Source organism: Stegodyphus dumicola, chromosome 2 (genome assembly GCF_044657685.1).
Source record: "Stegodyphus dumicola isolate Sdum_Otavi_A_Nest chromosome 2, ASM4465768v1".
NCBI classification, from domain to species: Eukaryota; Metazoa; Arthropoda; class Arachnida; order Araneae; family Eresidae; genus Stegodyphus; species Stegodyphus dumicola.
In genome coordinates, this window is record NC_140769.1 from 189,101,578 (window position 1) to 189,125,585 (window position 24,008).

General features: G+C 31.4%; 2 protein-coding genes across 11 annotated transcripts in view; one reads left to right on the forward strand and one right to left on the reverse strand.

Moving 5' to 3' along the window:
• Positions 1–2,503, reverse strand: part of LOC118191396 (RNA-binding protein 48) — a 38,155-nt gene extending 35,652 nt beyond the window's left edge. For 3 of the 5 annotated variants that reach the window (XR_015039681.1, XR_015039680.1, XM_035362201.2), the window contains exon 1: positions 2,321–2,502. Coding sequence is in view for 1 of the 5 variants with exons in the window: in XM_035362201.2 (XP_035218092.1) it covers positions 2,321–2,434 (114 nt within the window). In the remaining 4 variants the exon portion in view is untranslated. Of the gene's footprint in view, positions 1–2,320 lie in introns of all 5 variants that reach the window. The other 2 variants (XR_015039682.1, XR_015039683.1) reach the window with 2 other exon arrangements.
• A 5,317-nt stretch (positions 2,504–7,820) lies between these two features.
• The window catches only part of LOC118191423 (GDP-fucose protein O-fucosyltransferase 3-like), a 143,799-nt gene continuing 127,611 nt past the window's right edge, over positions 7,821–24,008 (forward strand). For 4 of the 6 annotated variants that reach the window (XR_015039684.1, XM_035362240.2, XM_035362233.2 and 1 more), the window contains exons 1-3: positions 7,821–8,057; positions 8,163–8,208; positions 20,849–20,991. Coding sequence is in view for 5 of the 6 variants with exons in the window: in XM_035362240.2 (XP_035218131.1) it covers positions 7,938–8,057; positions 8,163–8,208; positions 20,849–20,991 (309 nt within the window). In the remaining variant the exon portion in view is untranslated. The remainder of the gene's footprint in view (positions 8,058–8,162; positions 8,209–20,848; positions 20,992–24,008) is intronic. The other 2 variants (XM_035362245.2, XM_035362228.2) reach the window with 2 other exon arrangements.

The following is a 24,008-nucleotide window of genomic DNA, read 5'->3' on the forward strand; positions in this document are numbered from 1 at the left end:
GCCAGCGGCAGTGCGCGATGTTTGCTTACATTAGGAAGTTCAGAAAATTGCAAAGGTGGATTGCCTTAGTTTCTGCGGTTAATTTCAGGGAAATATTAGGCAGTTTTTTTGGTTTGCTGATAGATGGCAAATAGATAATTTACCTTTATAAATCCGCGTTTATCTATTTAAACTTCAGAAGATTTAAGATGAAGTGAATATATTTAACACAACAGAACCAAGCTTAAGACTTGTAAATCTTTTAAAAAAACAATACATCGATAATTAAAAATATTACTTATAGTTCATCACTAAAAACTTTTTATAAATGCATAGTTATCATATAATTAACAACTCATCCATGCATTATCTCATTATTTATTATAATTAAAAGAGAAGATATTTTTTACAGTAATGTTTAAAAATTTGCTGTCTTTTAAAAGATTTACAAGTCTTAAGATTGCGTTCTGTTGTGTTAAATATATTCTCTTCATCTTAAATCTTCTGAAGTTTAAATAGATAAAAGCGGATTATAAAGGTAAATTTTCTACTTGCCCTCTATCAGCAAACCGAAAAAACTGCCTAATATTTCCCTGTAAGTAACCGTAGAAACTAAGACAATCCAGTTTAGCAATTTTTTGAGCTTCCAAATGTAAGCAAACATATAGTCTACTGCCGTTGCATTCCTCAGAAAACCATTCTAACACCCCTACTCCCCGATGAAAATAATAGAATCGCCTCTCTCATAGGCTGCCGTTTTGGGATGTAGACGCTAGTGGTTGGTTGCCAAATTTTCGCCAAAAAATCACGAAGTTACCATATTCCACAGATTAACCTTTAGATTTTTTCTTCTCATTAAGAATACCTGACCTAAGGCATATTTTACATATTAAAGTTGGGTACATTTCCTTAGATTTTGAATACAACTTAATTCAGCACTGGGTTCTTCAATATGTTTAGTTAGTAGCAGGGTTGGTTGCCAAATTTTCGCCAAAAAATCACGAAGTTACCATATTCCACAGATTAACCTTTAGATTTTTTCTTCTCATTAAGAATATCTGACCTAAGGCATATTTTACATATTAAAGTTGGGTACATTTCCTTAGATTTTGAATACAACTTAATTCAGCACTGGGTTCTTCAATATGTTTAGTTAGCATGCAGGCAGGGCCCGACTAAGCCTAATTGGGACCCAAGGAAAAAACTTCTTTGGGGGGCCCTCCGTTTCACTACTTCAGTAATGAAGAACCGAACTTTATGGAGGTACTTAAATTTTGACCTCCCTATAGACATATAACAAGAAAATTGACTTCTACCTAAAATAGCTATATAGTCACCCCCTCTAATGGTCAGACAAAATATCAATCTGTCAATTTTATAGATTTTCTAACAGTTTTATGTCCATCCTTAAAAGAATATAGCATATCTGAAAGTTTGACTGATATTTTGATTTTAAAAGTTCATTAAAAAAGGTAAGGTAAAATAAACTATCTATTTGATTTGGGGGTTCGGAGCAACTTCCCCATATGCCCCTGCCTTAGTCAGGCTCTGCATGCAGGTATGAAATATTGCCCAATTTTAGCTTAATCTTCATTCTAAAAACAAAATCTGTCTATGTGCCTTCATGAGTTTGTAATAAATAAAACAAGCACTAAGAAAGAAACCATATGTTGTATTATAAAATTACATTTCAGAGTGCTGTTATTCAGCATAAATTAATTTAAACTCTGAGATTATGCTATTGCATTTAGAGGGTACTTTATCACACTTTCTTATACCCCAAATCAGCCAAAATATAACACATACTTCATAAATGAATAATTGTAAACTAATATTCAGAAAAATACGACTTATATTCATTTAAATTTTAAAAAGACTTCTATTTAAACATAAGAAAACTCCCGAGTAAAATTAACAGTAATAGCCAATACATTAACAATAATGCAGTAACGAATAAGCATACACGACATATGGCTGTATTTTATACGCAATATTTTAGTTAATATTTGAGATCCCTTTAGCCTTCGGCAACACTCAAGATACAGTAGCTCAGCTACACATTAAGTGTATGATATGAAGAATAAAACGAATTAATTTAGTTCTAACTATAAAATTTTCCCGCGATTATAATATAGCAGCAGAACTAAACGATATCACATCACACATAAAATGTGAGCAATCATTATTTTAATTCACTATTGTTTCCATGCAAAGAAATTTTAAGGCAAGTCAATAAATGCTTGTATTTTGGTTTCACAATCAGATTTATTCCACTAGCCAATTACCCTTTTTTGTTACATATTCCTGACTTAAGTTTTGAGCTATAGATAATGTGACATACTTTCACGGCGGTATCTTTACGACCCTCGCGATATTTCGCTCGTGTTCCACATACATTTTGTTTCAAATGATGAGAGTACACTGATATTGAAGTAAAGAGTTCGCCCGATTCCATTTTGAGTTTAGTTCAATATGTCCGAGTAGGTGCAAGGTATATCAGGGGGGGCCCAAGAGCGATGCGCAGTGCAGGGAGAAAGTTATGCCACATACGCATGACGTCATGTGGGTGACAGCGTTAGTTCTTGGCGTTTGTTTACTTTCGTTGCATCAACAGTTTGATTTGATTTGTGTTGTTAATTTGCTATTATACCTAGGCGGAAGTGTCAAATTGTGCTATAGCGTTGTGTCAGAATTATACACGTTAATACGTTTCTTGGCGGAAAACACTCTTTACAACCAGATAAAATAACTATTTTTTTAATGAATTTATGTAGTTTTCATGCATAACTGTGATGTAATTTTACATTTATTTTTCATTTTACTGCTATTTTACCTTTAAATTGAAAAATTTCTCATTTTAAATAATTTTTTATCATAATCTTCATTTTGTGTATGAGACATCGTAGTGAGATATTTAAACTCAGTGTCATGTTTACCAATACTGAGTACCTGAATGATTAGTTAATAAATTCGAGTATCCAACTTCATTCACATGTTTTGGTTACTTTCTTTACATCCCAAACGTAATTCTATGTATTGAAGCAGCGTCTGGGTTAAGCTTTGCGAACTAAGTAAACTGATACATGCCTCACCGTGAGGAAAGAACAATTTCTCGACCACACTATGATGCAAACATCGAATGAGTGAGTGACATATTTCCTTCAGTGTTATTTAACTGATGCATACAGGTATGTGTGATGTAATTTAATTGATATAACTTACACATGCTTGAATCTGAAGGAAAACAAATCTGTGTATAATGCTAGCGAAAAAATAGCGAAAGTGTAAGTAAGATATTCTGTTCAGTGTTATTTAACTGCTGCATATGTTTTAATTTTGATTTCATATAACTTGTTTTTAATTATAAGAGAAAGAAAAATAATTCAATATTGAACACATACTTCGAGTATAACAAAAGTATTTTAAGAAACAACCTGATAAAAATACATTAGTAATTAAAAATATTTAATTTGTGTACAGGCTGAATTGAAATTAAGATGTGGTGGTGTATTTAATTATGGCAAAGCACACTAGGGCTATCTGCGCAATAGGTGTGATGCCTTCGTGGAGGACTTTCTCAGGGAAACTGGCTCGTATACACGTTACACATGAGGAAAACCACGAAAACGCCCATGCAGCCAGTCCGTTCGCGGGATTCGAACCGAACTACCAGTGTTCAGCGACTTTACCGCTCAGCCGCTGGTGGGCCAAAACTAAGATGTAGGGCAAGTTTATTATTATTATTATTGTGCGTATATGTGTAAGAAAATGTATTTTAATTGTTCCATTTTTAATGTATGGAAGGAAGAATAGGATGCCAATATCGAAGATTATTTACTATAGCAAATAATCACGTCAGGATAAATGTTATATAGAAATCTTGGGAGTGTAAGGGATTATAAGAGTACTTTTAGATTATATTGAAAATATATGCACTTCTGCTAAAATCTGAAGTGAATCAGTATGAAGTGACTTTTCGCTTTAAAAAGAATGTGATAAGTATACTATTTAAAAGTATAATGACGGATATTAAGAAATTTGTAGAATTTTATGGTATTTAAATATGAATTTGTTAAGTCAAATCTTTTTATATATATTTTTGCTTTAGATATGTAAACTTAAAATCACGATCATATATTTCTCATGGAATGTCAAAGTTCATTTGTGTTAAAAAAAGTGCATGAGCAATGAAAATAAATAGAATAATACTTTTTGATTATGTTTTTACCATGGTCTTAGCAGTTATGCCATCATGTGTTCTGTTCAACAAGATTTATTTAGTGCAAACAATACTACGAAAAAATATTGAAAAATACCTTGTTTTACAATATTTATTTCCCTTAATTAACTTAAATATCGTTTTTCATTTTCTAATGCTTTCCTTTACGAAAAGAATTTAATGTTTACAATTATTTTCAGCATTCGTACGAATTCTGTGCATAAAATAAACATTTTCTTTAACAAAATACTTAATCGGAAAGTATATACCCGGTATTTCTGGTGTATCTACCACATATAAAATGATCATTTTGCTTTAGTTTACATTTTTTCCATTACCAAAATCATGTAGCAGACGCGTCGGCCGATGCGTCTTGTCTCCCGGGTGACGTCACTACCAGCAACCAACTTTTTCCGTTCCTGGCCTAACCTTAGTATATTAAAGAACCTTGGCTTTGCTCAAAATTGCATTCAACTTCACCAAACAGTGCTGCCACTCATTAAAATACCCTACAAAACATGTAACAACACCAGTCGAAAACGAAGAATAGTATAAATAATGTAATATCTATATGTCTAACAGATATATTATAAATAGGTATAGTCAATAAAATATAGTAAATATAATAGATACAGTAACATAACGGAACAAGCGCCCTTTAGTATCAAAGTTTTAAATCAAAAATAGCGCTGATATGAGCAAAGCAACTGGCTTACTTTTTCTGAAAATGATCTGCGAACTTTAAGTGCTGACAATCTGTTCTCGTATAATTTAAAGATGAATGTCATATAACCAAAAAGGTAATACTAATCGCTGTAACCCTCTCTGTACTTCAGTAGATTCCGAAAATTCAGAACAAACATTTCATAAATTTCCGAATCTAAAAGTAATTCACTTGGATATAACATTCATGTTAGTCAAGGAGAGAAATAAATTAGAATTTTAGGAATTTGAAAATCGGTTTCATCAAGAATTCTTTGCATTAAGACTGTTATCCAAATGATATCTAAAACATATATTGCTTAAAGAATAAAGAAACACAGTGATCGGATCTCACAACAACCCCCAAAACAACCGAAAACAACAAGAAACAACCGGATTTCGCAGCACAAGAAACTGCAAGTTTTCATGATTGTGTCTCAAATTTTAAATTTTCATCTAGTTTTAAATTTAAGTATGTATAAAATTCACTTATCCTTAAATTTAGATCACAGTAATAGATTTTAACAATACGTTAAAGTATTTTGAAGGGCTTTGATACAGGTAGTTCGTTTTCAATGGTCCATCAACGATCGAGCTGATAAGGACTTGTCAACTCTGGTATTTTTGGCGACTGAGTGGGTTAACTGGTGGGAATATTTGTGATTCTCTTCTTTCAGTTTCTGAATATGAATCTCTTCTCTTAACGAGCTCTCATTAAGGACATGCTACCTGTGACAAGTATAACAAGGTGAACCTTGGCAATACTCAGGTGCTATTTTACAGTAAATTATCCAGCCACTTTTAAAAACTATGAACTATTATTTTGATAAAGATGTTTGCTGGTAAAGAGAGAGTAACAAATTCCTTCAAAATGCATTGAACTTTCTTTGGTAAACGAAATGAAAATTAAGATCTTCGAAAGAGTTATCCAAGTACAACTCAACGATTATATTTCGAAAAATAATATCATCAGAAACAACCAGTTGGGCTTTAGACACGGACATATGAGAAAACTTTACTAAATAATCAAGCATAGCAGCCTGCTTTTTGAATATAGAAAAAGCTCTTGATCGGATCTGACATACCTGTTTAATTTACAAAATGATTTCATTAAGAATTCCTCAAGGAATTATCAGATTAATCAGTTTACATATAAAAAATCGAACTTTTCACGCCAGGCTAGGACAAGAATTGTCAAAAAGAAAATATCTCAAAGCTGGAGTCGCTCAAGGATCGGTACTTGCACCGACGTTTTTTTAATTTATATATAAACGATCTCCCAGAATCCCTTTTGTGTCAAACAGCCAAATATGCTGACGATGCCATTATTTTGTCATGTTCATGCAAACCACAACATGCCATTGAAAATTTACATTATGGAATTAACTTCATAAATCGCTGATGTAAAATATGGAAATTCAAAATAAGCACCAGCAAGAGCAATATCGTCCTATTTAGAAGGTATCATAAATATCAGCCAGTTTATATTAACATTACAATAGATAACTCCCTACTTCCAGTTGTTAGTTCAACAAAATATCTAGGAGTCATTCTAGATTAACAATTACGATGATGAGCATTTAAGGATCATGTGGCATATGCTTTAAACAAAGCCAACGCCACCTTCATGTCGATCTACAGTTTAATCGGGCAAAAATCAAAATTGAATCTCAATATTAAGAGAACTTACACTAATTCGGCCAATATTTTTCTATGCAGCAACGTGCCACCGTGTCGAAATATTATCGTCGCAAGATCATCATCCTCCAAAATAAAATCCTTAGAAGCCTAACAGATTCACTGTGGTTTGTCAGAAATCAACAGATACATCAGGATTTAAAAATTTCTCATGTCCAAGATTATATATTGATGTCCGCCCATAACTGCTTTATAAGAGTACAAAATTCAGAAAATCATCATATCACCCAACTCGCAAACTGTGATCCTACAACTCTGCATCCTTTCAAGCGTCCTCGTTCTATTCATCATAACCCTTCGCCAACGCAGGCCAAAAGTGCAATAACCTCGTTTTTATCCCTGCTCTAGTTACTAAATCTCATCGGATTTCAGACTAAAGACTGAGATTGAACTGACAAAGCATTAAGACTTTGTTTTAAATTCGCTACATCATTTCGCATTTTCATTTATTATGTATTCAACTTTCATATAACTTGCAAAGAAATGGACTTTGCTCCCGACAAAGGGGGAATAGGACTTTGTTTGTACCTTACTTTAACCCATATTATTACTCTCAACGCATTTTATTATTCTAGTGTTGGCGCATTTATATACTTCGCAAATAATTTTTAAGTCCTCATTGCATGAATACAGTTTCTTGAAGTATAATCTACTTCATCTATGTTTATTATGTTGCAAATTTATTTTGCATTTTCTGTATAGCAAATAATATTTTCATGTTTGTTTAACTTACTAATCTAAATTGACAAGTAAGTAGCATACTAATCTAAGTTGCGCAAATGCGCTTATTTTTTTATTTCGAGCCAAAGACCTCAGAGCACAAAGCCAACTAGAGGTTAAAACTTCTACTGGTTGATGCCTCCAGAACCACCAGCGATGTCCGATTCTTGATGCCAAATGGTAGAAAAAAAGCTTATTATGGTAAATAAGACTTGCCTCCCGGTGACGTACTTCTTTTATATTTATTACGATTGGCATAATAAAATGTCACTCACAGCCAAATTGTTGCCACCTATGCTGTTCTACGAACTTTGCTCCAATTTTATACTATCGGCTAACATATATGTCAACTATATATCGATATATCAACTATATGGATACGAAATTTCTTTTTGTTATACTTCTGTTACTAAAAACAAAGCTCAAATTTATTTACAGGCTTTCATGTGAAACAACTAAACCTATTGCCAATCCCGCAAAACAGGATAGGGTCTTTGAGGATTGGCAACACTTTTATTTGTTTACAAGTTTAGAAGCGGTTTTGTTTAGTTTTAGGCACTTGTCAGTTCATGATGAAATTGCGACTGCAATTTTTTATTATATCGCTTGAAATTAAGCAATGGGATTAAGAAAAATTAAATCATTTCTTTCGAAGCGTCGAAGCTTTCGTTCTCAAGTAGCAATACTCATTGTCGGAGTTGTGATATTTTTTTATTTGTTAATAGTTTTGTTAAATTCGGTTTGTAACCACTGAACAATGCTTTTATAATATTTAAGTAAATGCATATAAAAGTTCATGATTTTATTAATATTTTGTATGTTTATACTTTTATTTTTAATGTAGCTGGATGGAAATGAAGAGGATGCTATCATTTACAATATTGTTAAAGGTTGTTAATCTTTTTGTAATGTTTTAAAATTTGAATATTTGCATTGACATATCCAACATAATCTGAACTCGGTAAAATCCTAGTATACGGTGCAGCCTAGGCGTGATTTTGAAAATTATCGCCAACACCAAAAATGACCCAAACAACGTCTATGTACTATACACTATATACATACCCAAACAACGTCTATGTATATACTATACACTATATATTAAGTATATACTATGTATAACTATATATATTCTTTGAATGACCCGTTTACTACTCATCGTATATGTCCCGTTTTTATTGCTCATCATAAAGTCGCCAAATCCCGTGTGCACCGGATACTAGGATTAAACCCTGAAGTCAGTGTTTAATAATTATTTTGAAAGAAAAAAAAAAAAAAAACGTGAAAGGTTGACGGGTTGATCTTTACAATATGGTAACTGGTAGTTTGGCGACATTTTGGAGGCGATAAAGGTTACAACCTGGGACTTTGGTAATAATGTGAGCAGTACTCAGTTCCGAGTACGCATTATTTTGTGTGAGGGAAATGAGAGATCATGGGATATGTCATGTGATATTAATGGACGAATTACGGTTCTTTAATTGGAAAAGGGGGGAAATCGGGAAAAAATCTGGAAATTTTGTATTTGGCTTTATTCTGTGTTGTGTGAAACAGTGTTCGTGAATTTTTGGATCCCATGGCCGTAACTAAAGTGAATTCGAAATGGGTATTTATGTATGTATTAATTTAATGTATGTGCTCATTTATATTTTAAGTAGTGTTTTTGAATTTAATTATATTTTAATTAAATGATAGTTATTTTGTGAATTTTATGTTTGTAGGAATTTGGTATACGTTTTAGTTGAAGTAAACGTGCATGGAAATAATTAAAATATTTGACACTAAGTATTTGGAATGTTTGCGGTATGAATTCGTTGGTGACATGTATAATATAATAAATAATTTAGAGGTAAAAGTTTTTGGATATTTTATCTATTTTATACGTGGAAATGTTCATATTTGGAAAGGGTATATACTTTTTCGTTATTAGGTAATTTCATATATGTTCTTTTTACCGGGTTTAAAGATTGAGAAAATTGTCATGTATTTTCGTGAAGTTTTTCTAATTTATGAGAAAAAAGCAGTGTACATGGATATAGTGAAGAGTGTGCGCAATGCCATTTTTGTGCAATTCTGGGATGTTTTTTTAAGTAAAAATAAGTCGACGTGTACATGGTTTAGTGATATTTTAATTAAATGATAGTTATTTTGTGAATTTTATGTTTGTAGGAATTTGGTACACGTTTAAGTTGAAGTAAACGTGCATGGAAATAATTAAAATATTTGATACTAAGTATTTGTAATGCTTGCGGTATGAATTCGTTGGTGACGTGTATAATGTAATAGATGATTTAGAGGTAAAAGTTTTTGGATATTTTATTTATTTATATGTGGAAATGTTCATATTTGGAAAGGGTAAATACTTTTTCGCGATCAGGTAATTTCATATATGTTCTTTTTACCGGGTTTAAAGATTGAGAAAGTTGTCATGTATTTTCGTGAAATTTTTCTAATTTATGAGAAAAAAGCAGTGTACATGGATATAGTGAAGAGTGTGAGCAATGCCATTTTTGTGCAATTCTGGGATGTTTTTTTAAGTAAAAATAAGTCGGCGTGTACATGGTTTATGTGTATGTGTTATTTTGAAAAACGCGTAAGGAGTATGGTATTGTGCACTTGTTCCCAATTTTGCAGTGAATATTTGTCATGATTAAGCAGTTTTGTTTGATAAAATTTCTAGCGTAAGTGTAATTCGGCTATGTTGGAAGAAGTGTTCAGTAGATAAAAAGAAAAGAAACATGTCTTTACTTCGTGAAGACAAAATGGCGGCGGGGGAAAAAAATAGAGGGTTGCTGTAGGAGAGTTGGTCGCCAAAAAATCGCCAAGTTACCATAATGTAAAGATCAACCAGTTGACGTTTTAAAGACATTCGAAGATGAATAGCTCGGATCTTTGTGTCCAAGGAGGAAAAATTTTACTACATTAAAACTCGTAGTAAAATGTTTTACAGTGATCTCATTCTGTTAAAGCGTTTTTTTTATGTGAGGATCCATTAACAATTATGCAAAGGTTAGCAGATTTCACACTGTTATATCTAAAAATATTTAATGTTACCAATTCACATTATGTTATCTTAATTTTCATTCATTTTGATTCACCTTCCTTTTTCTTTTTCCATTTTTTTTTTTAAAGTTTATGTGTGTGCAAATAAATATTTTTTAATAGAAAATATCAATTTTTTTTATTATGTATATTGCACACAACAAACATACAAGTTTATGTCAAGTTGCAGATTTTAATCAAAAATTAGAAAAATTAGATTAGAAATTTTCCTCTTAAATGTTTATTTACTTTTACTCCCTAAAAAAGAGAAACTTAAGTCATGCTTCCTAGAAAAGTATAGTTTTTATGTAAAAGAAATGTTATTATAAGATTGAATTTTGCATAAATATAAATTTAAAAATGATACTCTGGTAATTAAAGAATTAAAAGCAGAAGCTCTTGTAAAGCTGTGTATGTATTGGTCAAATTAATTTGATAAAACATAAAGCTTAGAATCCATGGAAGTACTCTGATATGCACCCTCAAGTCGCCAAATTTCTCACCAAATGTTTTTGGCGAGAAACTCCATGCTGCCATATTGCTATCTAAATTTTTTGTCTACATTTTGAACTTTAAACCTAAAATGTCTCCAAAAACATGGTTTTCGCGAATGCAAAAACCATGTTTTGAACACACAATTTAAGCTAAAAATCCGAAACAAAAACAAAAAATTTAGATAGCAAACCCGTGAAGTTTCTAACCAAAATTATTTGACAAGAGTCCATGTACACAGTGATATGTTTTAACTTAAAAACACATCTACGAATGGCACAATCTAGGCAATGAACGAATCTGCGAACTACGCACACCTCGCTTTAATAAATTAACATAACAACAATAAATTTCAAAGAATACCATGTACACAGTGTTCTGTTTCAACTTTAAAAAACATCTACGAATTGCACAATTTAGACGGTACGCCCTAATCAACAAAATAACTAAAATAAATTTCAAACAATTAAAAAAAACAATAACGACAGAAATTCATACTAAAAAAACAATGAACATAACATTCTACAAAATAAGAACAAGAATAAAATAAAATGCACTTACCATTAATGCTTTTTTGAACAGCAGAAATACCAATTTCATACTGCCTTTAACATGGCGCCACGTAATCACTATCATATTTATATGACAGCCTGACACACTATCCAGAAAATTCATACTATATAAATTGTGATTATTCATTCATAAATAATCACAAATCCCTACTTCTATCATGCACATCCACTAAAAATAATCTCCCATACCCTCTTTCCACACCTCCAAATACCCATTGCCCCTCAACAGGATGGCCACAACGATATTTCCTTTTGCCGAACTTCAATTCAACAACTTTCACCATTATATCTTTTCCCCCTAGCTTCTCAGACACTAAGCATGACGGGAACCAGCGAAAGATTTTTCAACGTCAACAGGGTTGCCATACAACACGCAATCGCGCCAAAAACCAGCACAGAACACATATCGCCACATTTGGTGAAATTAGGCCGTATATCAGAGTTGTACCGAATCCATTTATAAAATATTGAATTTTATACAGATTTAACTTTTGTGAATACCTTTAAATTTAATTTTCTTCATATTAGCTTAAAAAATCCGGAACTTTGATACTTAACAATTTCTAAAAAATAGATTACTTTTATGCAGTGATAAAATTTTTGGGATTATTAACCCTTCATTTGGCATGGTTATGTAGAATACACTCACTTTTCTAAATTTATTTAAGTATGGAAAAGTATCTCACAGGAAAACTTGTTGATAAATTATTGATAAAGAAATCCTAAAATACTGAAATATACCAGCTTTCATTGATTTGGTGTAGTTTTCTCAACTAACCGAGTTTATTATAGCATGGCATATTGTGGCTGTGCATGTAAAATACACTTGATCAATGAATTACTTTATCAATAATTATACTTTTCTGCCATATCATTATGTACGTTATGAAGCTACTCCAAACCACACAGAGTTTTGTGACTTAGAAACTTACTAGGTTGGTATTGCATGGGGTACAATGAAACCTGTCTAAAATTATCTCTGGTGATTCTATCTAATTTTTGCCTTTTTCAGAAATATTTGTTTTAGAAAATGTTTGATCGTGATATTTAATTTTTGTGTTTGTACAAGAGTGTTAATTTTATGTATTTTAACTTGCAATGTATTCACAGACTTCAACCAGTTGTTTTTTAGTCACCGTTTTAGCCATAAACACATTTCTACACGTATGCAATTCTTTTGTGGTATTTGTGTAGGTTTACCATGAGAGATATCCCCTTGCCGGGGTCACCTGAGGTGCTAGTAGTAGTACAGTCAAAAGTCGTTAATTCGGACACCCATAATCCGGACCTCAAAGGTACAAACTTTCTGCGCATGCGTCGCGTTCACGCATGCGCACAGGCGTTTAAGAGTGCACGCAAGACCTTTACGTCTGCGAATATGTGTAACGTCTGCGAATATGTGTTCGTCTGCGAATATGTGTGCGTTTAATGTGTAACGGAGGTATAAGCTAAGCTAAAAATTCAGTTAATGTTGCAGATTGCGTTGTTCCTTAATCTTCGAATTGGATCCGGCTTATTATTTTTTGCAGACTGTTAGAGCAATTTCATAAAAGTAAGCTTGAACTTTCGATTATGTCAAATAGAATTTCCGATATATATTTACTAATATGTAATTTGTATCTACAAAGCGAAAGTATGTTTTGAAATCCGAAATCTGTTTATCAATTTCACGCCGCGGATTGGAAGTTGATCTGTCAGCACTATCCTTATCTTCAGGGCAGGTGTTTTATATTTTATTTGGCTTATAATTCCTTACTAAATGTAGTATTTCATCTCGATGTACTCCGTCTTTGATATGATTTAAATCAAGTTCCTCGTCATTATGATTCGCTTCCGATAGTGAAGAAAGTGACCCAGAGGTTATTGAAAATGAAAACATTTCGATTGACAAATTAGTCGGTATTCTCGACACAGCAATTATAGGACTTGAACAGCGGAACTTTGTAACTAAACAAGAAATTATGTCTGTTTAATAGAATTAAAGAGAAAGTATTATCACATGAAACGAAGCAACTTACATTGAAAGAAATGCTTAATAAAGTAAACAAATAAATATTAAGCTTTTTCTTTTTGTAAATTTTGATACCCTTTAGATCATAATTGTTCTTTATTTCATAAATTACGGTTTCATATTTTTAATTTTGTAATTTCTGCATGCCATCTTACCAGATTTAAACTGATGATCTATAATCCGGAAAAATCGATAATCCGGAATCGCCGAAGTCCCGACGAGTCCGGATTAACGACTTTTGACTGTATAATGAAATTCATGCTGACACTGGCCTAATGCTAAGTATCAAAGTATCAGGTCATATTAGCTTCTCTGAATTAAATAAAAAAAAACTAGCTTTTTTATAGTTTATTTTGGTTGACATTATGGTAAAAATATGTTTCAGGCTGCTCCTTGGCGAAAATTGGCGATCTTTCTGTGCCTTTCCTGTTTACATCCAATGCCCTCCCCAGTAAAATGGTGTCCAAAACATAATGCAATAAAACCTAATTAAAACAAAAGGTAAAAGTTGACAATTGGGTGCCCCATTGTTTTTTCAGCGATTCTTTTTTGATGACTAGATCGGCACCAGCAAGGCACAATTTCAAGATGGCCGCTACACAGAACCAAAATTCTACATCCCGCTACACAGAACCAATCAAATCCGCTACACAGAACCAATCAAAGAATTGCACAAACTCGGTATCCATGTACACATCGATCTATTTTCACTTTAAAAAACATCGCAGAATTGCACAAAACTTGGCATTGCTCACTAACTTGACTTTGTCCATGTACACATTGATCTATTTTCACTTAAAAATCAAAGGAGCACCCAGTTCTACACTAGAGCCAAACAAAAAATATATAATCTCAATAAACTACATTTCAAATGCAACAATGAAATAACATAAAAAAAGGAAAAGCATCTTATCACATTTACCAGTGACACAAAGGAAATATCCACTTACCTTATTTAGAAATTTCTGTGTCTTCAGTCTGTGGCACACGAAATTCCTTAACTACATCCAAAAACTTTCCTCAAACCATGTTCTCTTTTTAATGAAATGCTTTATATGGTGAGCGTTTGAACCTTCCTTGTGACAAACCCATTCAAAGCCATCTGAATGATCTTTATGTTCAACCATACACATTTCCTTGGTACAAACAGGACACTTATAATGGCTTCTAAGTAAACCTTCATATATGCACCAATCAATTAATGCTTTCTCTTTCATTCCAAGTTGTTCAGAAACTTCAAATTAATCTTATCACATACAGCCATTTTACTGTGAAAAGCACAAAGCAAGCAACCTACTTTTTAACCAACATCCAACATGTAAATAAGCCCTTACAAATATTTTTGCATCAGTCAAATTCACCACAATCACGTCATAATAGGGTTTCCATAGCATTCAACTACTCAGGTTACCACAAATGAAACAACTTGGTGATAATCCAAGGGGCACTTTAAAATATAGGCTAACCAACATTATTAACTTTGTTTGGCCCTTTTTTTTGTCATGATAAATTTAATAAAAATCACACAATAATTACATTTTTTTATTGTTTTCATGAAAAATTATTTTTTTCTTACAACATATTTATATACTTATTTTTATTCCTCTTTTGTAGAATTCTAGTGCCCTGCTGTTTTCAAAATGGTTGTTGCCTTTTTTATATTAGTTTGGGAAAAAATTGGTAGTCTGTGTGTTGCCAGATTTTGGAGGAATATATGAACAATCAGATATCTTTGAAATGGTAAATAAAATCAAAATTCAGGATTCAGTTTGTCTTTCACCTACAAAATGTCTAAATATGGATAGAGTGCATAGTAATAGTGCACATTGCTCACCAAATGTACTTTTAGCCACATTTGTCTGTACTAATTTAATAATCATAAATGGACAATTAATTATAATTTTAACTTTGGTTCTGCAAAAATTATGGTTATTAAAGCATTTTCAGATGGTGAAGTGGATTTTCTTCGAGCTTCTTACATTCTTCAAAATTTATCTTTAATTAATAACATTAATTAAAGTCTTTCCTAATGCTTTTAGAATTCTAATATCTTAGTTTTTTTCATTTATTTATTACTTTCCTTTTCAGGTGGTGCCTTATTCTGCTTTCATCTGCCCATTGCTTTTGATATAAAAATGGTTGTTGCTTCTCCCATTTTTTTTAAAAATTTATTCCTGCAGAAGAATCTGTATCTAATTGCTTTTGAAATCAATATTTTTATTTAAAATCTGCTCTAAACAAAAATTGACTTTTTTGCTTACTTTAAAAAATGAACATCAGCATCTGATTTATTGACCTGCTTGTCTAAGATTTACTATTTTTGTTTAATTAAAAAAAGAAAAAAATTAAATAACAACATCTGATGTCTAAACATGCTTACAAGAAGCAAAAATGAATTTCATATTACAAACTTACTATCTAGCTTGTGATTATTCCTTTTGATTCTTTTCCATTTTACCCTTACAAAACAGTTGCTTTCTATATAAAATGTGCAGTGTGCCTGAATTACATGAAAAGGAATGTGAATACATCCTGCAAATTCCAAGAAATAATAGATACTTCATGGAGTTTTTACAATAATTCAACTTTAAGATCATCTGACAAATTACTAGAAGTAATTAAAAAAGTAAAGCTGCTGCTGATTAACCAAATAAATTTATTGCAATATTGTGCTATTGCTGTAATATTTTCCTTATCACTTCAGTATTAAACAAATATGGATATAAATTCGCAGTAATACCATCTCTATCTGTTTGGAAATTAATTAGACAAATCTAATGTCCACAAAATAGATTCACTTATGCTACGTTCAAAAGTAGATCAATGGATAACAGGAATAAGTAATGTTTCTCAGTATCAGAGATGGGCAGTTTACTCTCTTTCTACTTAGCATATGGTTATTTGACTAGAGGGAGCATTAACTCCTTCGAGAATTCTTGTTGGAAGCATGCTAAAGTTTGATTTCTGTTTTAGGACAACAAGGAATTTTTATCATTCCATGCAAAATGTGAGTTTTCCCAACGTTTTGAAAATTTTTTTATTTCAAATTTTTCTTGTTAGTTTTATGTGAAAAGGTGGTTTCAGAAAGGAAAGAAACAATTTACGGAATTAGCAGTTCAATACAGTCATTTCGTCCAATCTTTTTGTTTTTTCGCTCCATCCTTTCACATTGCTCTTGATTCACTTCATGTTCCTAGTCTTGTTCATTAAGGTTATTGCTAGTTAGTAATGAGTTTTAAAAAGGTGACTCAGTTCAGAGAGTGAATGGGTCTGATCTTATCCCATCAAAGTGTGATTTTGCTCACTTCTGCACAAAATATTAAATCTACATCCTGGAAGTTAATAACAAGAATTGTTGAGGAGGAAAAAGATTTATATAAACTCTAATAATATTTGCATCGATACAAACAATATTTATACAAACAATATATTAGTCAAGTATTTTATTGAGCATCCACATTCTACTGTTGAATGGGATCAAGCTGAAAAAGTGTCTTTAAAATAAAAGTGACTGAAATTTTTGCAAAATCAAGTTGCAGTGGAGAACTATCCTGCGTTATCCCATGTATTTGGATATCCATTCTATAAAAGTACGACAGCTTTATAAGAAACTGAAGGGGAAGAAAAAGGAGAATATATTATGCAGTTATTTTGAAAGGAGACAAATGCGAGATCATTATTCGTTTGAACTCAGCTAGCTGAGGAAGCAGATAGACCATTTCTGAAAGCTGGCACGTTCAGTGTATTTTTGTGTAATTAAACATGCATTGCACTATTAATTTTTAGTTTTATTATTTTAAGAATATTGATGTTTAATTCCCCAAACGTGAATATTTTCTTTGTTATGATAAAAGCAAGAAAGAGAAAGCACATACATGTTTCAAATGGCCTACAAAATACATTGGCTTTTCTGTCTGAAATTAATTTTTTTTTTCAAAATCTTATATAATTTTAATGTAGACTTTTGATACCTAAGTTGGTAACAAATTTTTATTTGTTTTCGTAATTTTAGAGTGGAAAATTTTTCTTATTCATTTGGCATTCCATTTTCCAATTTCTTTTACACTCCAGTTTTTAGATTTCATTTTTTTATTGACTCAACTTTTCCATCTTTTCTGCATTGAATTCCATTTTTTTGTACATTATATGCTGAATTCCGTTTTGTTTTATGCTCAACTGTCCAGAATTTTTAAATATCTAGAATTGAGCATTTCCCAAACTTTCCGTATAGTCGAGCTTTTGCTTCTGAAATGGCTAAGTAAAATAGCAGTAATTGATAAACATATTCAAACAAAGGAATCACCTAGCAGGCATAAATTTAAAAAATGAGACGACTATATTCGAGACTATTTCTTCTTTTGAATACATGTGATGTCGGTAAAAATTTACTGCACAGTACCCCTTGGCGAATCGTTTCTTTTTTGATGCCAAGATCAGCACCAGGAAGGATCAGCGACAATTTCAAGATGACTGCTGCACAAAACCAAAATAAGAAGCCAAAGACTTGCATAAACTCAGTGTCCATGTACACATCAACTTATTTTCACTTAAAAAAATTGGAGAATTGCACAAATTAGGCATTGCACACTTCCTTAACTTTGTCCATGTACACATTGATCTATTTTCATGTAAACAAAATCAGGAAGCTAAAACAAAGACTATCATGGTAACCAGAAAAAAATTCGTAGCTGCCTTAACACACAGAGACGAACAAATAATCAAAAATACACAAACAGAGAGGAATAAATAACCAAAAATACATGTTTTCTAACATAAAAACATTAAATGACAAATCTTTTAACAAAAATTAGCACACAGAGACGAATAAATGAACGAAACATCAATTTTTTAATATACCTTTTCTTCGCATGCATGTGTTTAGGCTTCCCACTACCATCTCCTCCATCCTCTAGGTAAGCAATTCAATTTTGGTCATTCATGCTGTTAATTAATATTCATCTCTTACCCACCTCAGACATACTCAAATGCTGTTACTCACAGCAAAATAATAGCCAATTCAAAATCCAAGACCATACCATGCACATGCAAGCAAACACAGCAACTGAAAACCAAACCTGGATCCTTACGAAAGGGTTACTGTTACAAAAAATAGCCAAAATCTAAATTTATCACAACACATTTGGCAATATTCACAGAAATAACCCCTTTTTAATGAAAAAAACTGAAAAAAAAAAAAAAAAAAAATCAAAATTTTCCCCATGGCTAGTTTTGCCAACATTATCAACATTAGGGTTACCCAAAAACCTATTTTGCAATGCGGGCTTGCAGATTCGACAAACAACCAACACTGCTTGGCAATTTTTTTAGACAAAAATCAAGGGGTACTGTACACTAAACATTAGCCTGTAATGTTACATAAACTCTATGTTGTATCAGTTCAACAGGAATCTAAATTTTGGAGGGCATTGCTTCTTTAACATTGTATTGTACGCTCTTTAGCATATTGTTCCATTAGATGACAAGCGCCCAACAGATTGGTTATGAGGCAGGCAATAAAATTTATTCACTTGAGATTATTCGTTAAATCAGCAGACTCTAAAGTAGATGCATAAACTTGCAATGAAGCATCACAATTATGTGCTCTCGTCTGTATAAAAAACGAATATGAATATATATATGAATGAAAATTATTATAGTATAAGTAAAATGACATAAGGGGATTTTAAAAATGAAGCTTGATTATCTGGCATTCAACTAACTGGAAAGCTAAAGTAACCCCAGTATTTTAAAAACTCCCTGTCCCCCCAAAATGAGACTGCCAAAGTCATAGAGGACATACAGGACACCAAACAGTGTGATTTATTCTCAGAGATGGATAAGCATGACATCACCACTCAGTCATAAGATATTCATCTTTGTTTTGTATAACCCAATTAATTCCCAATAAACCAGTTCAATTTTTGTAAATAAGGATCTATCTATGTTTTGAATTCCCACCCCATTCATTAAAGAAACTGGGATGTATAGAAGGATATAAATCAGCTGCTATTTGCTAGTTTTTCCCTTGCATTTTGGGAAGAAAAAGGGGGACAACATTTGGAACCTGCCTTCTGTGAAAGAGTATGCATTGGTATATTTTCAAAGTTACAGGATTCTGGCATCAAAAAAAGTGTATATTAATGGGCACAATAGGCAACTCTGTTTGAAAATGGATAAACAGTGGAGATGCAATGGACAAAATTGCGACAAGTGATTTAAATTTTTTATCTGCTGTGTCCGTAACTTTTATCTCTTGATTATTTTAATAAACAAAAAACAATTTCCGATTTCATATTTGAATATGTTTTATATATTTAAGGCCTATAAAATACACATGTTTTTATGTTTGCAATGCGTTTTTTTTTTTTTTTTTTTTTTTTTTTTTTCAAAATCTTACTAGGCTTTTGATATTTAAATTTATAACAAATAAGACAAGATAACTTTTTTTTTTATAATTCTAGGCTAAAAATATCTTTTTCTATTTTTTTCCGATTTTTTTTTTCATAAATTGCAGTTTTTATACTCTCAGCTATCGAGAATTTTCATTCAATTGTCTGGCAATCAGTGTTTCCTTAGCTTTCTAGATAATCAAGTTTTTACTGTAATGAAATGTAGTTAGAAAACTGATATTTAAGTTTGTGTTTATTTCTGTCCAAATTTCTTTATTAATTTTTTGAAAAGTGTTAAAAATTCTCTTATCTTTCTTAGCTTATTAAAAATTTTTTTTTGAACTCTGTAAGCCAAAAAGAGTATCTAAGAATGGGATTTATTGTAGTTTTCTTTTACACTCAATACAAGATCCACTACTTCCTTTATTATCATTACATTAGATCTTATAAGTGTATAAAATTAACATTAGTTGATATTTAATATGTAAATTTATACATCCATGAAATACCATTATATCATTAAAAAGTATCTTTACAGCTACCATTCAATATCTGTGGTATCCCAATGTGTGAAAAAAGAATAATTCCAAATTTTATATGTGAACAAGGGCATATAGAGTTTAAAGATTCTATTAAATTAGTTCAGATCCTATTAAATTAGTACCCTTCTCAGGAAAAATTATTAAGAAAAATTTGGATTTTTTCACAGTATGGTAAAACAGAATAAAAAATTTGTAAATCGAATTATTTTGCTTAACTTATGATAGAAGATATTCATTAAATTTGCATTTGTTAAACTGATGTTTGACTACATCTGCTTTTACAATTGATATTCAGCATTCAAAACTAGGTAAAAATTCATTTATAGAATTTTCATTTTGAAAGATCATTACCTTATGTTTTTAAGTGCATAATTGTGTGAAATGGCAATCTAAATTTGGAACCTGTGTAAATCTGAATTTCATATTAACAATCTTCTGTGCTGTGTACTATTCAGTAAATTATATATTTTTATCCTTATTAGGCATTCCCAAAGATAGCAAAGAACATCCAATATTAATTTGGTGGACTCCATTTACTGGTGAAAATGGTGCTTATAAACAATGTGGGAATGACATTTGTTTTTTCACAGATGAAAAAAAGTATTTTTCAGATCCTCTGACAAAGGTAAAGCTTTCGTTTTAATTATAAAATATTTTATTGCTATATAACTATCTTCAAGGCTCCCAAGAAAATTAAATCAGTCATAAAACTTGTTTATGAGAATAACAACCTTTTATTTGCGACATAAGTATACAGTAAAAGCCTGACTATCTGGCATCCAACTAACCAGAAAAGTTTTAGTCCAAAGGGGCAATTTGTCCAGGAGGACTATTAATTTCATTTTGGCATTTTGCATTGATTCACTGCAAGCATTCTTTCACTTTTCAAATTGTTGCCACCAAATATCATCGCCCTGTATTATATTTAAAGAAATTAAATAATGAAGAACTCGCATAAATGTATGTATGTTTCTCGCATTGTGTTAAAACAACGGTACCTAGGGCTATAAAATTTTGCATAATGTAATCCACCTGCGAATATGGGCATCTGGAAGCCCAAATTTGAAATTTATTTCATTATCAATTTAATATTTTGTAAAACTTTATCGAATTTTTGACTACCAAACTCAAGGATTTCCAAGCGAGCAATGGCAACGTTGTACAGAGAAATCATATATGTTGTACATATTTTTATCTCCAGCAAGTGAGAGTGTGTATCGGAAATTCTAAAGATATGCTCAGTTTAAAATTATTTTGCAATATTGCTCTTGAACTGAATTTTATGGTTTAAATGCAAAGAACATTATATTTAATAAAGGTAACACACAAAATGTTAAAAAAATGCCCCTTTGGACATAATTTAAAATCTAAAACCGTTTAGATTTTTTATATATTTATTAGAGTAACATCCCATTTTTTTTTTAACATCCCTTCCAAAAAATTAAGCAAATGGGAGATGTATTAGGCCATCAAAGGCACATATAGATTTTCAAAATCCCATTGAATAACTAAAATGTGAATAGAATTACACAGCTTTCTTTCAGGAAACATATTTCCTCCTATCATTGTATTTATCTTGGCATTTTAAGAATTTATGCTTGGAATAGGATATACCTCATAGAAAGAAAAGTGGGAGGTTTCTGTCTAAGAACTAATGTGAACTCCCAGTAGACGTTCTTTGTTACAGCACAGGGGCATATGAGAGATTTCAGTGTTCACAATAGGCTTTTAGTTTGTCTATCACGATTACTATGTTCGGCAGTGTAGTTAGCGAAGAGGAGATCACTGGAGTAACAAGCCTTTTCAAATCTATTAAATGCATTTTGGGCAAAAGTCTTGCAATTATTTAAAAAAATTGGTGTTGAACATACTTTACTGTCAATGATTTTTGGCAAACAAAAACTATAGCCAAATGGTGTGATTTAGCCCCAATGATGTAAAAGCATAATGTCACAACATAATCATAAGATCCTCTCCTTAGTTTATGTAAACTAGATTAGTTATTGATAAGCCAATTTAATTTTTGTAAAGAAGATGTAAGTTAGTTAATATATTTTAACTCACGTAATTTGAAAAATGGTTACAATTTACAATCTTCCTTTTATGAAACAACATAGAGTATTTTCAAAGTTACAGGGTCCTGACGTCAAGAAAAATGTGTTTCAATGGAGATGATATATGACTTTATTTGAAAATGACAATGCAACATGAAAATTTATGATACACGATTTAAGTTTTTTTTTTACATGCTGTATCCATTGATTTGAGTCTTATGATTCTAATTAAATAAAAATATATCTTTTTCCTTTAAATTTTACCAAAATGATTGGTGTATATTTGGTAGCATCTCCACCAACTCTCAGGATTGACAGCATTTCCTTAATCTGATAAGGTGCTTTAATTTTTATGTTGAAGGCTGATGAAATACGTCAGATTCTATGTACAGAATAAGGATTTTTTTTAAAAATCTTACATAATTTTAAATGTAGGCTTTTGACCAGAAATTTCTTTTTCTATTCACATGACTTCCATTGTGAATTTGGTTTTTGTTTGTGCTCAACTATCCAGAAATTTACATATATCAAGAATTCAGCATTTCCCGAGCATTCTGGATAGACAAGCTTTTACTGTATGTGAGAATACTGAAAAAAGAATAAATAAAATAAATAGAAAATTAAAAAAAAAAAAAAAAAAAAAGTTTAAAATAAATAATAAAAATAAATAAATAAATAAATAAATCTGAAAGGTTTTAGATTTTAAATTATCTCCAAAGGGGCGTTTTTTTAACGTTTTCTGTGTTACCTTTATTTATTAAATATCATATTCTTTGCACTTAAACCATAAAACTCAGTTCAATAGCAATGTCACAAAATAATTTTAAAATAAGCATATCTGTACGTATCCAAATGATCAGAAGGTTGTTGATGCGTGTTCCTTGATCTATTGCACCAAGATATTTTACTGTACATTTATTTACAATTTATTTACAAGTCGTATGCCACCTGGCATGTTTACAAGTGTTATGCCTCCTGGCATGTACATGATAGACATATTCTGCCACCTGGCATGTGAATTGATACATCATACTAGTTTTCTGCCACCTGACAGATACGATGCAATTACCTCAATTAGCGGTAATACGCCCGACATTTTGGCGTGTCCGCTTCCCTTACGTTCTGTAACGCAACTAACTTTTTGTGCGGTGTGCCCTCTGGGCACAAATCACCGCAATCACCGAGGAGGCCAAAACATCCTCCCCCCCGATGAATTACATTCATCTTAATACAATCTTCAATATATGCAAACAAGTAAATGAAAAATATAGAAACTGAAAACATACAAAAACCTTCAAAAAGTATAAAATTACATGTTACACTTACCAATCTTCTAGCAAAACATCTTATATCTTACTATATTGAAACGTTAACTATGAGGGTTAAACTAGAACAAACAAATAAAATTATTAGTACAATAAGAAATGAAAATAATAATAAAATATATTCAATATGAAACAAACACTTAAGTTAATGTTCTTCAACTGGTAAAAGACACAGTTTGGTAATAGGACGTTTAATGTCCCTGTGCACAGTTTTTAGTCTAACCACTCGGACATTATTGTCTCTTCCAGGAAACACTTCTATT